Source organism: Rhinoraja longicauda, chromosome 37, assembly GCF_053455715.1.
Source record: "Rhinoraja longicauda isolate Sanriku21f chromosome 37, sRhiLon1.1, whole genome shotgun sequence".
Classification (NCBI taxonomy): Eukaryota; Metazoa; Chordata; class Chondrichthyes; order Rajiformes; family Arhynchobatidae; genus Rhinoraja; species Rhinoraja longicauda.
Genome location: NC_135989.1, coordinates 11,551,651 through 11,571,571, shown reverse-complemented (window position 1 = coordinate 11,571,571; position 19,921 = coordinate 11,551,651). Strand labels below are relative to the sequence as shown.

Sequence of the window (19,921 nt, the reverse complement as noted above, 5' to 3'; positions counted from 1 at the left end):
TCCTCATCTCCGTTCTAAATGGCCTACCCCTTATTCTTAAACTGTGGCCCCTGGTTCTGGACTCCCCCAACATTGGGAACATGTTTCCTGCCTCTAACGTGTCCAACCCCTTAATAATCGTATACGTTTCGATAAGATCCCCTCTCATCCTTCTAAATTCCAGTGTATACAAGCCTAGTCGGTCGGCGCTGAGCCGGTGGGCCGAAGGGCTGTATCTTCCATGCTGTACCACGGAACTAAAACGATACTAAACGAAACTAAACTGAACCAAACTAAACAGGGGAGGTAGGATTGCTTTGTGCTCCCGATGTTGTGTATTTAGGTTAATCTGCCTTTCCCACCGAGCTCCACACTGGTCCACTGGTTATGGGTTGAGTCATTATACCAGCTGACCCTTCACCTCTGGAGAGTGAGAAGCCACTTTTATTTCTACCCAATGGCCTTTCCTTTCTTTACCTGAGACACACAAACAAAATGAAGGTCAGATTTAAAATAAAGTCTTACCAGATTTCCCTTCGGACCCGGAGAGCCGTCAGTACCAGTTATACCCTGAAATCAGGAGAAATAAATACATTCAGTTCTCATTTTCGCCAAGGCTTGACATAGTCTTTGCGTGGAGTCATAGCGTGGAAACAGGCCCCTTGCCCCAACTTGTCCAGGCCAACCTGAAGTAAGGTCAGCATGGGCAAGGCGAACCGGACAAGGCGGCACGGTGGCGCAGCGGTAGAGTTGCTGCCTTGCAGCGAATGCAGCGCCGGAGACTCAGGTTCGATCCTGACCACGGGCGCCGTCTGTACGGAGTTTGTACATTCTCCCCGTGACCTGCGTGGGTTTTCTCCGAGATCTTCGGTTTCCTCCCACACTCCAAAGACGTGCAAGACGTAGGTTAATTGGCTGGGCAAATGTAAAAATTGTCCCTAGTGGGTGTAGGATAGTGTTAATGTGCGGGGATCGCTGGGCGGCGCGGACCCGGTGGGCCGAAGGGCCTGTTTCTGCGCTGTATCTCTAAAAAATCTAAAATAAGGAAAAATAAATACAATAGACAATAGGTGCAGGAGGAGGCCTTTCGGCCCTTCGAGCCAGCACCGCCATTCAATGTGATCTTGGCTGATCATCCACAATCAGTACCCCGTTCCTGCCCTCTCCCCATACCCCCTGACTCCGCTGTCATTAAGAGCTCTATCTCTCTCTCTCTTGAAAGCATCCAGAGAATTGGCCTCCAGTGCCTTCTGAGGCAGAGAATTTTACTAATTAAATACCATTTAAACTAATAAACTAAACTCAACTCAACTCTGGGTAAAGGGTTTCCTCCCCATCGGTCCAAAATGGCCAACTCTTTATCCTGAAACTCTGCGTCTGATCTCTTCAACCTAAGGAAACATTAAGCTGCAAAGTGTGCAGCAAAGATGTCACGAGGATGTTGTCAGGACTCTAGGAGATGAGCTATAGGGAGAGGTAGACACAAAGTGCTGGAGTAACTCAGCAGGTCTGGAGTAACTCAGCTGGAGAAAATGGAAAGGTGACAATTTGGGTCGGGACCCTTTTTTAATCCAGACCCGAAACTTCACCTATCCATTTTCTCCAGAGATACTGCCTGAGGCACTGAGTTACTCCAGCATTTTGTGTCTATCTGTGCTATAAACCTGCACCTGCAGTTCCATTTTATTAGCAATAGGGCGAGGTTGGGCAGGCTGGGACTTTATTCCTTGGAACGTGTGAGGATGAGGGGCTGACCTTGTAGAGATGTACAAGGGTTGAGGGAAATAGATGAAATAGACTGACTACAAAATGGTCTCCAAAAGATAGCAAGGCTCACAATTAATTATAAAAGTGATTTGGACCAATTTTTTTGTTGGGGGTGAGTGGAATTAACACTAAATGGAGGCAAACGTCTCTACATCGGCGAAAGCAAACGCAGGCTCGGCGATCGTTTCGCTCAACACCTTCGCTCAGTCCGCCTTAACCAATCTGATCTCCCGGTGGCTGAGCACTTCAACTTCCCCTCCCACTCCCAGTCTGACCTTTCTGTCATGGGCCTCCTCCAGTGCCATAGTGAGGCCCACCGGAAATTGGAGGAACAGCATCTCATATTTCGCTTGGGCAGCTTGCAGCCCAGCGGTATGAACATTGACTTCTCCAACTTTTTCTCCAAAAATTGTCCCTAGTGTGTGTAGGATAGTGTTAATGTGCGGGGATCGCTGGGCGGCGCGGACTCGGTGGGCCGAAGGGCCTGTTTCCGCGCTGCATCTCTAAATCTAAAAATCTAAACTTTAGATAGTTCCTCTGTCCCTCTCTTCCCCTCCCCCTTCCCAGATCTCCCTCTATCTTCCTGTCTCCGCCTATATCCTTCCTCTGTCTCGCCCCCCCTGACATCAGTCTGAAGAAGGGCCTCGACCCGAAACGTCACCCATTCCTTCTCTCCCGAGATGCTGCCTGACCCGCTGAGTTACTCCAGCATTTTGTGAATAGAAAACTTCGATTTGTACCAGCATCTGCAGTTATTTTCTTACACTAAATGAAGACATGTTGTTGGACCCAGAAATGGGTGCAAACCAATTTCTAGAAAACGTTCCCAATGTGGAAACAAGGAACCTCAGATGCTGGTTTAAGCAAAAGGACGGCACTGTGGTGCAGAGGTAGAGTTGGTGTCAGGATTGCAGATCCGATCGAGATCTGTTGGGATCAGGCAAAACTCCAGTGGCGCAGCGGTAGAGTTGTTGCCTTACAGCGCCAGAGACCCAGGTTCGATCCTGACTACGGGTGCTGTCTGTAGGGAGTTTGTACGTTCTCCCCGTGACCACGTGGGCTTCCTCAGAGTGCTCCGGTTTCCTCCCACACTCCAAAGACGTGCGGGTTTGTAGTTTAATTTGCATGTGTTACTTTAGAAAATCGTCCCTGGTGTGTAGGATAGTGCTAGCGTGTCGCTGGTCGGTGCGGGCCCAGTAGGCCTGTTTCCACATTGTATCTCTAAAGCCTAAAGGTCGAAAGTCTAAAGACACCAAGTGCTGGAGCAACTCAGCGGGTCAGGCAGCATCTCTGGAGTAACATGGATAGGTGACGTTTCCGGTCAGGCATGGATAGTAACTTGGAGAGGTGACGTTTCAGGACCCGATCCAAAATGTCACCTATCCAGAGATGCTGCCTGACCCGCTGAGTTACTCCAGCACTTTGTGTTCTTTCAAGGAAAAGCTCCTTTGGCATAGCTGATTAAGGAGTAAAGGTTGGCACCAATACTAAGGCAAGCTCTCCAAGTCTTCCTTGAAGTAGAACCTGTACAGAGGTCCCATGGGCCTTAAATTATTTATGAGGCTACTACTTTCCAAGGCCTGATGTTGTGCCGATTATTTTTTCTGGAAATCCTTAAAAGATTCGGGCAAAGTTTCTCACAGTCCCACAGATATATTGTTGATTGACTTTTCTCTCTGTGTTTTGGGTTTTATAACTGGTTTATAATTGGAGAGGATAGATGCGGGAAGATTGTTCCCGATGTTGGGGAAGTCCAGAACCAGGGGTCACAGCTTAAGGATATGGGGGAAGTCTTTTAGGACCGAGATGAGAAAACATTTCTTCACACAGAGAGTGGTGAATCTGTGGAATTCTGTGGAGTTCATTGGCTATATTTAAGAGGGAGTTAGATGTGGCCCTTGTGGCTAAAGGGATCAGGGGGTATGGAGAGAAGGTAGGTACAGGTTACTGAGCTGGATGATCAGCCATGATCATATTGAATGGCGGTGCAGGCTCGAAGGGCCGAATGGCCTACTCCTGTACCTATTTTCTATGTTTCTATGTTTCTATGTTTCAGGCTAAACAGAATTTGTGCAGGAAGGAACTGCAGGTGCTGGTTCACACCGAAGGTAGACACAAAGTGCTGGAGTAACTCAGCGGGACAGGCAGCGTCTCTGGAGAGAAGGAATGGGTGGGGTTCCGGGTCGAGACCCTTCTTCAGACTGAGAGTCAGGGGAGAGGGAGACAGAGGTATGGAAGGGTAAGGTGTGAAAAGGGGATGTCATTCCAAGGAAAAAGAAACAATTTGGAAGGCAGATTGGCCCATGCAAGCCTCACTGATTTTGATTGATTGATCGATACAGCATGGAAACAGGCCATTCAACCCACTGAGACGATGCTGTCCATTGATCGCCCATTCACATTAGTTCTATGTTATCCTCATTTCCCATCCACTTCCTACACACTAAGGGGAAATTAAAGAGGGCATTTAATCTACAAACCCGCACATCTTCAGGATGTGGGAGGATACCGAAGCATGGGGATATCCTGTAGATCACAGTATAACTTAAAGAAGGAACGCAGCAACTCACAATCAACCACAGACATTTTCTGTCAGATCTTCCTACCCTGTCTTTGGCCTAGTGGTAGAGTTGCTGCCTTACTGCGCCTGAGGCCTGGGTTCGATCCTGACTACGGGTGCTGTCTGTACAGATTTTATACGCTCTCCCCATGACCTGGATCTCCAGATTACTCTTACGCTCCAAAGACCACAAAGTCTGCACCGACCAGCGATCCCCGCATAACTAACACTGGGCTACCCACACCAGACACAGTTTACATTTATACCAAGCCAATAACCAACAAACCTGCACGTCTTTGGAGCTTGGGAGGAAACCGAAGATCTCGGAAAAAACCCGCGCAGGTCACGGGATGAACGTGCAAACTCCGTGCAGACAGCGCCCGTAGTCGGGATCGAACCCGGGTCTCAGCAACTCTACCGCTGAGACACCGTGATGCTCATCTGGTCTGGTAACCCAAGCAACCCCTGTCCTTTATAAACTCCACTGGCTCCCCATCCCCCAGAGAATCCAGTACAAAATCCTCCTCATAACCTACAAAGCCCTCCATAACCTGGCCCCATCCTACCTGACCGACCTCCTCCACAGGCACACACTCCCACCTGCACCCTCCGCTCTGCCGCTGCCAATCTCCTATCCCCCCACATCCGGACTAAACTCAGATCCTGGGGGGACAGGGCTTTCTCCATCGCTGCTCCCACCCTATGGAACTCACTACCCCAAACCGTTAGAGACTCCCCCACACTCACCACATTCAAAACATCGCTGAAGTCTCACCTGTTCAGCACTGCCTTCAACCACTGAAGGTCACCTCACCTACTGTCTCCTTTCTCTGTTCATTTATTTATTTACTTATTTATCTATTTATTAATTTCCCTATGTTCTCAAAATCTCTGTAAAGCGTCTTTGAGTATATGAAAAGCGCTATGTAAATAAAATGTATTATTATTATTATTATTATTATTATACACTTAGAAGTGTAACAATCTGTGCCTCAATTGTGAAATATAAGTTGCTCTTGTATGAGAAATAAATAGAGGGCCACATCCTTCAAAAAAGAATGTGAACTATTAAAGACTTTTGCCAGAATAACTTACAAGTTGGCGCGTTGATGTGCCAGATAAGATTTTTTTGGTTTTAAAAGTTCAATTGTTCAAGTTTTATTGACTAAAACACTTTGCCTCCCATCTCAAGCGTCATGAGAGGAATAGATTGGGTAAGACGCACACAGTCTCTTGCCCAGAGTTGGGGAATCGAGAACAAGGGGGCATAGGTTAAAGATTAAGGGGGAGAAAAGATTGAATAGGAATCTGAGGGGTAAGTTACTCACGCAAAGGGTGGGACAAGCTGCCGGAGGAAGTAGTTGAGGCAGGTAGTATCACAACGTTCAAGAGACATTTGGACTGGTACATGGATAGGTTCTTAATTCTCCTACACTCGGCACAAAACTGTGCACCTAATCAATTATTCCTCTCATGATTTTATACACCTCTATAAGATCGCCCCTCATCCTCCTGCGCTCCAAGGAATAGAGTCCAACTTAACCTCCCACGGTGGCGCAGCGGAGGATTTGCTGCCTCACGGCGCCAGAGACCCGGGTTCGATCCTGAATACGGGCGCTGTCTGTGTGGAGTTTGTCCCACCTCCCGGTGACCACGTACGTCTTTCCTCGGATGCTCCACTTTCCTCCCACATCCCAAAGACATGCGGGTTTGTGGGTTAATTGGTTTCTGTAAATTGCCCTCAGTGTGTAGGGGAGTGAAAGTATGATAACATAGAACTAGTGTGAATGGGTGATCGATGGTCGTTGTGGACTCAGTGGGCTGTTTCCATGCACTATCTCCAAACTAAAAAAAACTAGACTTGTTTTCCCAACTATCCCATTCGAGGATATCCTAAATTGGAGATTCCTTGGACAGAGAGATGTTGGTAATGAGTGGAAGGGACACATTCCTCAAGAGGTATATAGAAACATAGAAAATAGGTGCAGGAGTAGGCCATTCGGCCCTTCGAGCCTGCACCGCCATTCAGTATGATCATGGCTGATCATCCAACTCAGTAACCTGTACCTGCCTTCTCTCCATACCCCCTGATCCCTTTAGCCACAAGGGCCACATCTAACTCCCTCTTAAATATAGCCAATGAACTGGCCTCAACTACCTTCTGTGGCAGAGAATTCCACAGACTCACCACTCTCTGTGTGAAGAAATGTTTTCTCATCTCGGTCCTAAAAGACTTCCCCATTATCCTTAAGCTGTGACCCCTGGTTCTGGACTTCCCCAACATCAGGAACAATCTTCCCGCATCTAGCCTCTCCAACCCCTTAAGAATTTTATATGTTTCTATAAGATCCCCCCTCCGTCTTCTAAATTCCAGCGAGTACAAGCCTAGTCTATCTAGTCTTTCTTCATATGAAAGTCCTGCCATCCCAGGGATCAATCTGGTGAATATCGTACGAATTCTTCACAGACAGCACCCGTGGTCAGGATCGAACCCGGGTCTCTGGCGCTGTAAGGCGGCAACTCTACCGCTGAGACACCTTGATGCTCATCTGGTCTGGTAACCCAAGCAACTGCCTCAGAAGAAGTGTAACAATCTGTGCCTCAACTCTGAAATATAAGCTGCTCTTGTATGAGAAATAAATAGAGGGACACATCCTTCAAAAAGAATGTGAACTATTAAAGACTCTTGCCAGAACGCAAGTTGGTGCGTTGATGTGCCAGATAATAATTTTTTGGTTTTAAAAAGTTCAATTGTTCAAGTTTTATTGACTAAAACGCTTTGCCTCCCAACTCAAGCTCCCATGGGGCTTCACATTGCTCACCACCTGATCAACATCAAAGAGCCGTGTAGCTTGGAAGCAGGCCCTTCAGCCCATCGAGTCCACACTGACCATCACAGGTAATCAGGCATGGTTTCGCAAAATGCAGGTCAGGCAGCATCTCTGGAGAGAAGGAATGGGTGACGTTTCGGGTCGAGACCCTTCTTCAGACTGACCCGAAACGTCACCCATTCCTTCTCTCCAGAGATGCTGCCTGACCAGCAGAGTTACTCCTGAATTTTGTGAAACCTTCGATTTGTACCAGCATCTGCAGTTATTTTCCTACACAGTTAATCAGACAGCTGTCTATGCTCTAGCAGAGGCCACAGGAGCCCTGATTCAAGAAGGAATCTGCATCCCTGTGAACGCCAGCAAATTCAGCTCGTCACAGAGTGCTGGAGTAACTCAGCGGGTCAGGCAGCATCTCTGGAGAACGTGGACAGGTACATAGTGCTGGTGTAACTCAGCGGGTCAGGCAGCATCTCTGGAGAACATGGACAGGTATAAAGTGCTGGTGTAACTCAGTGGGTCAAGCAGCATCTCTGAAGAACATGGACAGGTATAAAGTGCTTGAGTAACTCAGCGGGTCAGGCAGCATCTCTGAAGAACATGGACAGGTATAAAGTGCTGGTGTAACTCAGCGGGTCAGGCAGCATCTCTGGAGAACGTGGACGGGTACATAGCGCTGGTGTAACTCAGCGGGTCAGGCAGCATCTCTGGAGAACGTGGAGAGGCGACGTTTCAGGTCAGGTCCCCTCTTCAGTCCCAAACCCATCCATTTTTTTTCCCAGCGATGCTGCCTGACCCGCTGAGTTACTCCAGCGTTTGTAGTCCACCTTTGGTATAAACCAGCATTCACAGTTTCTTTGTTATTACAAATTTAGCTTGTGTTTCGGATTACAAAATTACAAAACAAAATGGCTCAGACAGGCTGAACCCATTTCCCCAGCGTGGAAGCATCAAACACTAAAGCTCACAGTCAGCTGCAAGTTGGAATGTCATAGTTCTGTTGTCAGTACACATGACCATTGTATACTCTTGACCCTTGACTCTTGACAGTCCGAACCTTCTTCCCCCATGGCGGAAATGTCAAAGACTGAAGGTCATAGTTTTAAGGTGAGAGGGGCAAAGTTTAACGGAGATGTGCGGAGCTTATATTTTATACAGAGGGTGGTGGGCGCCTGGAACGTGCTGTCGGGGGAGCATTAAGGAGGACGCACCAACATGCCTCTGGTAATGGAGTCTCCAAATAGTCAATTATACGTGATAGGAGCAGAATTAGACCATTCAGCCCATCAAGTCTACTCCGCCATTCAATCATGGCTGATATATCCTTCCCTCTCAACCGCATTCTCCTGCCTTTCCCCCATAACCCCTGACACCCGTACCAGTCAAGAGTCTGCCATTCTCCGGGTTAAAAATATCCATTGACTTTTGGCCTCCACAGTCTTAGGCCAACATTGATCACTGATTACCTGCTACACTTCATCCTGACTCTGCTCTCTCCCTCAGCTTTCGTCCCCTTCTCCACTCCCCCCCCTCCTAACAATCAGTCAGAAGAAGGCTCCTGACCTGAAGAGAGTGGTGAGTCTGTGGAATTCTCTGCCACAGAAGGTAGTTGAGGCCAGTTCATTGGCTATATTTAAGAGAGAGTTAGATGTGGCCCTTGTGGCTAAAGGGATCAGGGGGTATGGAGAGAAGGCAGGTACGGGTTACTGAGTTGGATGATCAGCCATGGTCATGTTGAATGGCGGTGCAGGCTCGAAGGGCCGAATGGCCAACTCCTGCACCTACTTTCTATGTTACTTTCTATGTTACTTTCTATGTAAGAGGGCCTGCTTCAGTCAAAAAGTCAGCAGTCTAACGACACAAAGTGCAGACGTATCTCATCGGGTCAGGCATCGTGGAGAGGAGACGTTTCATATCCCTATCGTGGGTAGGTGACGTTTCAGGTCCCGACCCAAAACGTCACCCATCCAAGCTCTCCAGAGATACTGCCTGAGCCGCTGATTCACTCCAGCACTATGTGTTATTTCGGTTTTGGCAATGCAGCATCCTCGTTTCTAGTTTCTAGTTTCTACGTCGCTTCACCGTACCATCTCTCCGGGAGTGCCGATGGATCCCCTCGGTCCAGGAAGGCCACGCGAACCCTAGGAAGGAAGAAGCCGAGTGTAAATGGACGCATCTGGCTTTGCAAGAGGACGCGGTGGACAACGATCACGAGCTTCACTCACCGGTTCACCCGGCAGCCCTCTCGGCCCCACCGTCCCATCTGATCCCTGAAACGTCAAAGAGAGGAGAAAGCAATCAGTGAGATCCCAGACCACGGGCGGACAACAAGTCATTTTATAAAGTCACAGAGTGATACAGCTTGGAAACATGCCCATTGCCCACACTGACCAACATGTCCAGTCTGAAGAAGGGTCTTGACCCGAAACGTCACCCATTCCTTCTCTCCTGAGATGCTGCCTGACCTGCTGAGTTACTCCAGCATTTTGTGAATAAATACCTTCGATTTGTACCAGCATCTGCAGTTATTTTCTTATATATATGTCCCATCTACACTAGTCCCACCTGCCTGCGTTTGGCCCATATCCCTCCAAACATGTCCTATCCATGTACCTGTCTAACTGTTTCTTAAACGTTGGGATAGTATTCTGCCTCAAATACCTCCTCCAGCAGCTCGTTCCATACACCCACCACCCTTCATAGAGTCATAGAGTGACACAATGTTGAAACAGGCCCTTCGGCCCAACCTGCCCACACCGGCCAACAATGTCCCAGCTACACGAGTCCCACTTGCCTGCGCTTGGTCCATATCCCTCCAAACCTGTCCTATCCATGTACCTGTCTAATTGTTTCTTAAACGATGGGATAGTCACAGCCTCAACCTCCTTCTCTGGCCAAATCCTTCTGCATGGTTACGTTTCTAATGAACTATATTTACTGATGGGATAGTCCCAGCCTCAACTTCCTTCTCTGGCCAAATCCTTCTGCATGGTTAAGTTTCTAATGAACTATATTTACTGAGCTGCAGGGCGGCTCAGTGGCTCAGTGGTGGAGTTGCTGCCTTACAGCGCCAGAGACCCTGGTTCGATCCTGACTAGCATTCAAGAGAGAGCTGGATAAAGCTCTTAAAGATAGCGGAGTCAGAGGGTATGGGGAGAAGGCAGGAACGGGGTACTGATTGAGAATGATCAGCCATGATCACATTGAATGGCGGTGCTGGCTCGAAGGGCCGAATGGCCTCTTCCTGTACCTATTGTCTATTGGCTGCTGCCTGCACTGAGATTGTATGTTTTCTGTGGGTTTTCTCCAGGTGCTCTGGTTTCCTCCCACATCCCAAAGACGTGCAGGTTGGTAGGTTGATCGTAAATTGACAGTAAATTGTCCCTTGTGTGGAGGATACAGGGTTAGTATACTTATCATATCATATCATATCATATATATACAGCCGGAAACAGGCCTTTTCGGCCCACCAAGTCCGTGCCGCCCAGCGATCCCCGTACATTAACACTATCCTACACCCACTAGGGACAATTTTTACATTTACCCAGCCAATTAACCTACATACCTGCACGTCTTTGGAGTGTGGGAGGAAACCGAAGATCTCGGAGAAAACCCACGCAGGTCACGGGGAGAACGTACAAACTCCATACAGTGCAGCACCCGTAGTCAGGATCGAACCTGAGTCTCCGGCGCTGCATTCGCTGTAAAGCAGCAACTCTACCGGTGCGGATTTGGTGGGCTGAAGGGCCTGTTTCCGTGCCGTACCTCTAAACTAAACTAAACTAAAAACTAAACCACATTTCCCAAGGAGAACTTGAAGAAAACCTTCTGTGAGAGTAAGTCGGTGCAGGACATGCAGATTAGGCATGATGTTATTCAGCATATGGGGCCATTGTGTTCCATTATCCAAGGTAAGGGGCAAAGATGTCCTCCAATGACAAGGATGGAGGTGGTAATGGCTTCAGCATGGGCATCTGAATCTGATTACCAGAACATTAGCTGGACTCAGTTGGGCATGCGGGAAGTATGTATCAGGCACAAGTAGTAATGCAAGAAGTATGTATCAGGCACAAAGTTCTGGAGTAACTCAGCGGGTGAGGCAAGTCTCTCAGCCTGAAGAAGGGTCTCGACCTGAAACGTCACCCATCCCTTCTCTCCAGATGCTGCCCGTCCCGCTGAGTGACTCCAGCTTTTTGTGTCTGTCTTCGCTTTAGACCAGGTCCTTCCTATCATTAATGCAGGCTTATTTGTGTGTGAATGCGGAGTCGAGAGAGGGGTGTGTCGGAAGGAATTGCAGATGCTGGTTTAAACCAAGGAGTAACTCAGCTGGAGTAACTCAGCGGGATAAGCATTGTCTCTGAAGAGAAGGAATAGGTGCCTTTCGGGTCGAGACCCTTCGTCAGTCAGAAGGGTCTCGACCTGAAACGTCACCCGTTCCTTCTCTCCAGAGACGCTGCCTGTCCCGCTGAGTTACTCCAGCGTTTTGTGTCGAACAAGAGAGAGGTCTTCTCTTCTCGCATCGCCGAGCCTGCCCTGTCATTCAGCCTCACACACGAAGGGTTAATTTCTAAACATACGTACCCTGAGCCCATCGTCTCCCGGGGAGCCTGGCGGGCCCTGTGGACCAACATTACCCTGCAAAAGGACAAGATTCACTGGAGAGAACAACGTGGCCAGGTTCACAGAGTGAGTGAGAACGAGAGAGGCTTCGTCAAACATGTTCACTGGGAAACTTGCTCAGCTCTGGAGTCTGAGGTTGGTGGTGTGTGTGTGTGTATGTGTGTCTGAGTATCTTGTGTGTGTTGTGTATGTGTGCGATTATGGTGTGTGTTGTGGTGTATGTTTTCATGTGTGTGTTGTGGTGTGTGTGTTCATGTGTGTTGTGTTGTGGTGTGTGTGTGTGGTGTGTGTGTTTCATGTGTGTTGTGGTGTGTGTGTGTGGTGTGTGTTTTCATGCGCGTGTTGTGTGTGCGCGTGGTGTATGTTTTCATGTGTGTGTTGTGGTGTGTGTGCGTGATGTGTGTTTTCATGTGTGTGTTGTGTGTGTGTGTGTGTTTGGTGTGTGTTTTCATGTATGTGTTGTGTGTGCACACGGTGTATGTTTTCATGTGTGTGTTGTGTATGTGTGTGTGTGGTGTGTGTTTTCATGTGTGTTGTATGCGCGCGTGGTGTATGTTTTCATGTGTGTGTTGTGTGTGTGCGCGTGGTGTGCGTTTTCATGTGTGTGTTGTGGTGTGTGTGCGCGTGGTGTATGTTTTCATGTGTGTGTTGTGATGCGCGTGTGTTTTGTCATGTGTTTCACGTGTGTGTGTTGTGGCGTGTGTTTCCATGTGTGTGTTGTGGTGTGTGTGCGTGGTGTGTGTGTTGTGGTGTGTGTGTGGGCGTGTGTGTTCGTGGCAGTGTATACACAATCAGTGTCGTGTTGTGGACGCGCACATGCGTGTGTGTGTGTTGTGGTGTGTGTGCGTGCTGTGTGTTTTCATGTGTGTGTTGTGGTGTGCGTGTGTTTTGTCATGTGTTTCACGTGTGTGTGTGTGTGGGCGTGTGTGTTCGTGGCAGTGTATACACGATCGGTGTCGCGTTGTGGACGCGCACATGCGTGTGTGTGTTGTGGTGTAGTGTGGTGTGTGAGTGCGTGTGAACACCAGTTTCACTTACCCGATGGCCCTTTGGGCCGAGCAGTCCGCCCAAACCATCAAATCCTCTGTCACCCTGTCAAAGAGAAACAACAACAGCTGGTCAGTCCTCACTCAAACCCCTTGGTGGATCAGCTCTGGGCTGAAGAACGGGAGATGTGTTTCTTTTCTTTTCTTTTTTTTCATATTTCAGATACAGCGCGGAAACAGGCCTTTCGGCCCACCAAGTCCGCGCCGCCCAGCGATCCCCGCACATTAACACTATCCTACACACACTAGGGACAATTTTTTACATTTACCCAGTCAACTAACCTACATACCTGTACGTCTTTGGAGTGTGGGAGGAAACCGAAGATCTCGGAGAAAACCCACGCAGGTCACGGGGTGAACGTACAAACTCCGTACAGACGGCGCCCGTGGTCAGGATCGAACCTGAGTCTCCGGCGCTGCATTCGCTGTAAGGCAGCAACTCTACCGTTGCGCCACCGTGCCGATAGTGGAGTGGACTTGGAAAAACCAGATGATCCCTTCACCACCCACACCCACTGATTCCCACACCAACTTGGGCACGGTCTCATGACCCCAGCTTCTCCACGCAGTCTCAGACACTCGCACAGCCCGAAAGCAGGCCCTTTAGCCCATTGTGGCTTTCTAGGTTAGAAACTCTGCAAAGAATGGGGCAACTGCAGCTTCGGGAGAAAGGCCATTCAGCCCATCAGGGATGTGCGGGACATGCCACCTTCCGGCTCTTGTTGTGCAGTTGACGAGACTCCCAGCCCTGGGTTAAACATTACTCCCCTCACTCGGTTATAGCAGACTATCAGCAATAACAAACACCGTCCCCTCTCCAAGCTCCATTAGTGCAAAGGTTGACTGCACATAAATTCAAGTTCAATTCAATCCACTCCGCTATCAAACCCTCAGTTTTCATTTCAGTCTAGTTTATTGTCACGTGTACTGAGGTACAGTGAAAAGCTTTTGTTGCCTGCTAACAAGTCAGCGGAGAGACAATACACATGATTACAATTGAGCCGTCCACAGTGTACAGATTCACATTGTACAGATACATGATAAGGGAATAACGTTTAGAGTCATAGAGTCAAAGAGCGATACAGTGTGGAAACAGGCCCTTTGGCACAACTTGCCCACACTGGCCAACATGTCCCATCTACAATAGTCCCACCTGCCTGCGCTTGGTCCATATCCCTACAAACCTGTCCTACCATGTCCCTGTCTAACCCGTTTCTTTAACCTTTGGATAGTCCCAGCCTCAACTACCTCATCAGTCTGAAGAAGGGTCTCGACCCGAAACGTCACCCATTCCTTCTCTCCAGAGATGCTGCCTGACCCGCTGAGTTACTCCAGCATTTTGTGTCTACCTCCTCTGGCAGCTCGTTCCATACACCCACCACCCTTTGTGTGAAAAAGTCACCCCTCAGATTCCGATTAAGGAATCCTATTTAGGAATAAAGATTCCTATTTAGTGCACGGTAAACACAAAATGCTGGAGTAACTCAGCGGGTCAGGCAGCATCTCGGGAGAGATGGAATGGGTGACGTTTCGGGTCGAGACCCTTCTTCCGACTGATGTCAAGGGAGGGGGCGGGACAAAGATAGAATGTAGTCAGAGACAGGAAGATTAGTGAGAGAACTGGGATGGGGGAGGAGATTGAGAGGGAAAGCAAGAGCTATCTGACATAAGAGCAAGGTAAAGCCAGCCCCAGGTAAGTTATTGATGAATCAGTGCATGAACCACTCACCTTGGTGCCTGGTTCACCTGGCAACCCCCTGATTCCATTCACCCCAGGTCGGCCCTGTTGATTGAGAAAATAAACAAGTTACAGTCACACACTGTGAAAGGTGCACATCGGGATTAACGGCATCCATTTTAGAAACAGCATTACATGATTTCATTTCTCCTTGTATAACTTAGTTTAGAGATGCAGTGTGGAAATGTACTCGAGGGGCAACTTTTAATTCAGAAGGTGGTGGGTGTATGGAACGAGCTTCCAGAGGAGGTCATTGTGGCAATAGCATCTACCAGACACTTGGCCAATGAGTCCACGCCAATCATCCATACACCAGTTCTACCCTACAATTTACAACCCGAGCTCTCTCCAGGGCTTTCCCAACTAAACCAGTCCATCATGGGTATAAGAAAATAACTGCAGATGCTGGTACAAATCGATTTATTCACAAAGTGCTGGAGTAACTCAGCAGGTCAGGCAGCATCTCGGGAGAGAAGGAATGGGTGACGTTTCGGGTCGAGACCCTTCTTCAGTCCGTCATGGGTACTGACCTCCCCACCATCGAAGGGATCGACAGGGGTCGCTGCCTCAAAAAGGCAGCCAGCATCACCAGAGACCCACTCCACCCTGGCCACACTCTCGTTACACCCCTGCCATCGGGAAGAAGGTACAGGAGCCTGAAAACTGTAACGTCCAGGTTCAGGGACAGCCTCTTCCCTACAGCCATCAGGCTATTAAACACCATGAACTCCAACTAAACTCTCAACTACAAATTGCCTTGATTGCACCAAGAACTTTGGGCTTTATTTTGTCGCACAATACGTTCGGCCCACATCCCTCGAAACCTATCCTATCCATGTACCTGTCCAAGTGTCAGGTAGATGCTGTTTATAGTACCTGCCACAATGATCTCCTCTGGAAGCTCGTTCCATGCACCCACCACCCGTCTGAATTAAAAGTTGCCCCTCGAGTTCAGAATTAATTTTGCCCCTGTCAAAGACCATTCGTGAAAGGAATCATCTCCACCATGATATTCGCACTGCACCCTATGTTAAGACCTTCAAGACCAAGTTGGAAACAATCGATATTGAGACGTTCACCTTGAAGGCCCACTTTAGTATTTAATTGCTCCTTGGCACATAACCCTACTAACGTATGCCTCAACCAGTGACGGTGATTATACATCAGACACAGATACAGATCACCTTATTTATTCACAAAATGCTGGAGTAACTCAGCAGGTCAGGCAGCATCTCGGGAGAGAAGGAATGGGTGACGTTTCGGGTCGAGACCCTTCTTCAGAAGTTCTCTTATACTACAGATCACCTTAAGCACCTAACGGCTGCGGCTCTCTGGCAGTCTGTTTGTCTTTTTTTCTTTTTTTTGTTTGTGTCGGTGTTGGGATGGTTTTTGTTTCTGTTTTTGGCTGTGTATGTGTGGGTGTGGGGTGTGGGGGGGGTGGGGTGTGGGGTGTGGGGTGTGGGGTGTGGGGTGTGGGGTGGGGCGGGGGAAACCTTTCTTTTATTAGGTCTCTTCCCCGGGGCGCAGCTCGGCCGCGGGACTTAGCAGCGGCCGCGGGGCCTTCCATCGCCCGGTGCGGCTCGGCCGCGGAACGGTTCAGCGCCCGGCGCGGCCGCGGGGCCTTCCATCGCCCGGCGCGGCTCGGCTGCGGGACTTAACATCGCCGGCGCGGCTCGGCCGCGGGACGTTTCAGTGCCCGGTGCGGCTCGGCTGCGGGACGTTTCAGTGCCCTGTGCGGCTCGGCCGCGGGACTTAGCTGCGGCTGTGGGGCCTTCCATCGCCCGGCGCGGCTCGGCCGCTGGACTTAACATCGCCCGGTGCGGCCGCGGGACGTTTCGGTGCCCGGGGCGGCTCGGCTGCGGGGCCTTCCATCCCCTTGCGGGGGCTGTGCGTGTCGTTTGCCTCGGTAGGGGTCGAGCTGCCTGTCCGTGGGTGCGGGGGGAGGAGAGGGGAAGTTTTGTTGCCTCCATCACAGTGAGGGGGTGTTTGGAGTCGCTGTGATGGATGTTGGTGTTGGGGCCGTGTGTCCTGTGTTCTTTTCTTTTTTGCTGTGTCTTGTGACTGCTGAAATTTCATTCGGTATTTATACCGAATGACAATAAAGTTCTGTTATAATGTCCTCCAGTTCTTGATTCACCAACTCTGGGTAATTCACCCCATCAACTCCCCTCATGATTTTATACATCTCTATAAGACCACCTCTCATTCTCCAGACGAATAGAGCTGGAGTTCTCCAGAGCTTGCACAACCTCTCTCCCTATAGCTCAGGCCCTCGAGTTCTAGCAACCTAGTGATAAGAGCAGAATTAGGCCATTCGGCCCATCGAGTCTACTCTGCCATTCAATCGTGGTTGATCTATCTCTCCCTCCGAACCCCATTCCCCTGCCTTCACCCCATAACCCCTGACACCCGCACTAATCAAGAATCTATCTATCTCTGCCTGAAGAATACCCACTGGCTTGGCCTCCACAGCCTTCCGTGGCAAAGAATTCCACAGATTCACCGTCCATGTAAATCTTCTCTGCACTCTGTCCAGCTTTGTTAGAACTTGGGTTAGCTTGTCAAAACACACGTTGAGAGATCGCAGGGCAGTCGTGAAAGATGGCCAGTTATTGATATAAATTTCTCAGTTGCACAACAGCGGTAAAATTGTCCACAGGATGTTCTTGCGAAAGGAGATTTAAAGACCGGAGAATGGACTACAATAGTCTCAATTATCTTTTCACACACTTGGCTTTCCCTGTGTTACTGTACGAGTAATTAGCTTGGGGTTTGCTCCTAATTAAATCATTAAACATAGCCAAGCATTAATTAATGTCTACCCACCCATGTTTCAAATAGCAGGATTGTTAATGACATCCTCCCACTTGGCTGCTGGGATATTAAGAGCTGTTTTACTGAGGTGTAAAACTGTTCGGGAGGGGTTTAGACAGCGAGAAACAATAGCAAAGAACTACTTGGTCGAGGCATGCTGTTGTCAACGAAAGCAGAGCAATTAACAGAGATAGACACAAATTGCTGGAGTAGTTTGTAACTCAGCGGGTCAGGCAGCATCTCTGGAGAACATGGATAGGTGACATTTCGGGTCGGGACCCTTCTAAAGACTGAACGTGGGCGGGGAGGGGGAGAATGCCTGGAGATAAGAAAAGACCAGGTCCAATTAAGGCCGGCAACAAATTACCTCAGGCAGGGTGGTGCCCTGGTAGGCCAGGGAAGGTGTGATCATAAGGTCACAAGGGATAGGAGTAGAATTAGGCCATTCGGCCCATTAAGTCTACTCCGCCATTCAATCATGGCTGATCTCTCCCTCCTTCCTAACCCCATTCTCCTGCCCATAACCTCTGACACCTGTACAGGTATGTAGATTAATTGGCTGGGCAAATGTAAAAAAATTGTCCCTAGTGTGTGTAGGATAGTGTTAATGTGCGGGGATCGCTGGGCGGCGCGGACCCGGTGGACCGAAGGGCCTGTTTCCGGGCTGTATCGCTAAATCTAAATCTAAATCTAATCAAGAATCTACCTATCTCTGCCTTAAATATGTTCACTGACCTGGCCTCCACAGCCTTCTGTGGCAAAGAATTCCACAGATTCACCGCCCTCTGACTAAAGAAATTCCTCCTCATCTCCTTCCTAAAAGAATGTCCGTTAATCCTGAGGCTCTGACCTCCAGTGCTAGACTCTCCCACTGGTGGAAACATTCTCTCCACATCCACTGTATCCAAGCATTTCACCATACCGTGTGTTTCAGTGAGATTCCCCCTCATTCTTCTGAACCCAATCTCAAGAGAAACATAGAAACATAGAAAATAGGTGCAGGAGTAGGCCATTCGGCCCTTCAAGCCTGCACCGCCATTCAATATGGCTGATCATCCAGCTCAGTAACCTGTACCTGCCTTCTCTCCATACCCCCTGATCCCTTTAGCCATAAGGGCCACATCTAACTCCCTCTTAAATATAGCCAATGAACTGGCCTCAACTACCTTCTGTGGCAGAGAATTCCACAGACTCGCCACTCTCTGTGTGAAGAAATGTTTTCTCATCTCGGTCATAAAAGACTTCCCCCTTATCCTTAAGCTGTGACCACCTGGTTCTGGACTTCCCCAACATCGGGAACAATACTTCCCGCATCTAGCCTCTCCAACCCCTTAAGAATTTTATATGTTTTCAATAAGATCCCCCCCTCAGTCTTCTAAATTCCAGCGAGTATTCAGTTCAGTGCGGTGAACTATGGAACGACTAGGGTGCAGGAAGGGGGCAAGGGGGAGGGGAGTGTAGAGAGGAATTACTTAAAATTACAGAATTCAATGTTCACAACCGCTGGGGTGGAAGTTGCCCAAGGGAAATATCAGTTGCTGGTCCACCAGTTTGCGTGCGGCCTCACTCTGACAATGGAGGAGGCCCAGGACTGAAGGTTCACTGTGGGAATGGGAAGGGGAGATGAAGATAAACACAAAATGCTGGAGTAAATCGGCGGGGTCAGGCAGCATCTCGGGAGAAACAAGATGGGTGACACTTCGATGGTGAATGGTGAGGGAGGGCATTCCACTGAGAGAGAGGACACACAGGCAGAGGTAGAGAGTAGAGAGAGGTAGAGAAGGAAGGAGAGAGAGAGAGAGAAAGAGGTAGAAAGAGGAGGTTGAGAGAGATGTAGAGTGTAAAGAGAGGTGGAGAGAGGGGAGAGAGGGGAGGGAGGGAGGGAGGGAGGGAGGGAGGGAGAGGGAGGGAGGGAGGGAGGGAGAGGGAGGGAGAGAGAGGGAGGGAGAGGGAGAGGGAGAGGGAGAGGGAGAGGGAGGGAGGAGGGAGAGGGAGAGGGAGAGGGAGAGGGAGGGAGAGGGAGAGGGAGAGGGAGGGAGAGGGAGGGAGGGAGGGAGGGAGAGAGGGGGGGAGAGGGAGAGGGAAAGCAATGGGGTAAAGAAAGGTAAAGAGGTAACCAAAGATAAGGGTGGCAAGATAAAGAAAGTGAAAGAGGAAGAGAGGGAGATCAAGAGAGGTTGGGAGTGAAAGAGGTTTAGATTGCGAGGGAGAGAGAGAGAGAGAGGTTGAAAGAAAGAGGGGAGGTAGGGAGGGGAAGGGGAGGGAAAGGTTTGGTAGGCAGGCAGAGAGAGGGGAAGCATTGGGTTAGGCAGGTACCTGCCCATTCCCACCACAGAGGCTGCCTGACCCACCGAGTTCCTCCAGCACTTTGCTTTGTTTTGCTCACGATCCCAGCATCTGCAGTGTATCACCACTCCCTTCAACGTGCCAGGTTAGGAAACGTTCCCACAGTGGACGGCATACGTTTCATGAGTGATAGGAGCAGAATTAGGCCATTCGGCCCGTCGAGTCTACTCCGCCATTCAATCACGGCTGATCTATCTCTCCCTCCGAACCCCCATTCTGGCTG

The 19,921-nt window shown here is 49.4% G+C and overlaps 1 protein-coding gene across 1 annotated transcript in view; it reads right to left on the bottom strand.

Moving 5' to 3' along the window:
- Nucleotides 1–19,921, bottom strand: part of LOC144610587 (uncharacterized) — a 225,265-nt gene that overhangs the window by 108,161 nt on the left and 97,183 nt on the right. The window contains 6 exon segments of the mRNA XM_078429396.1: nucleotides 505–549; nucleotides 9,222–9,275; nucleotides 9,360–9,404; nucleotides 11,716–11,769; nucleotides 12,793–12,846; nucleotides 14,530–14,583. Coding sequence (XP_078285522.1) covers nucleotides 505–549; nucleotides 9,222–9,275; nucleotides 9,360–9,404; nucleotides 11,716–11,769; nucleotides 12,793–12,846; nucleotides 14,530–14,583 — 306 coding nt within the window.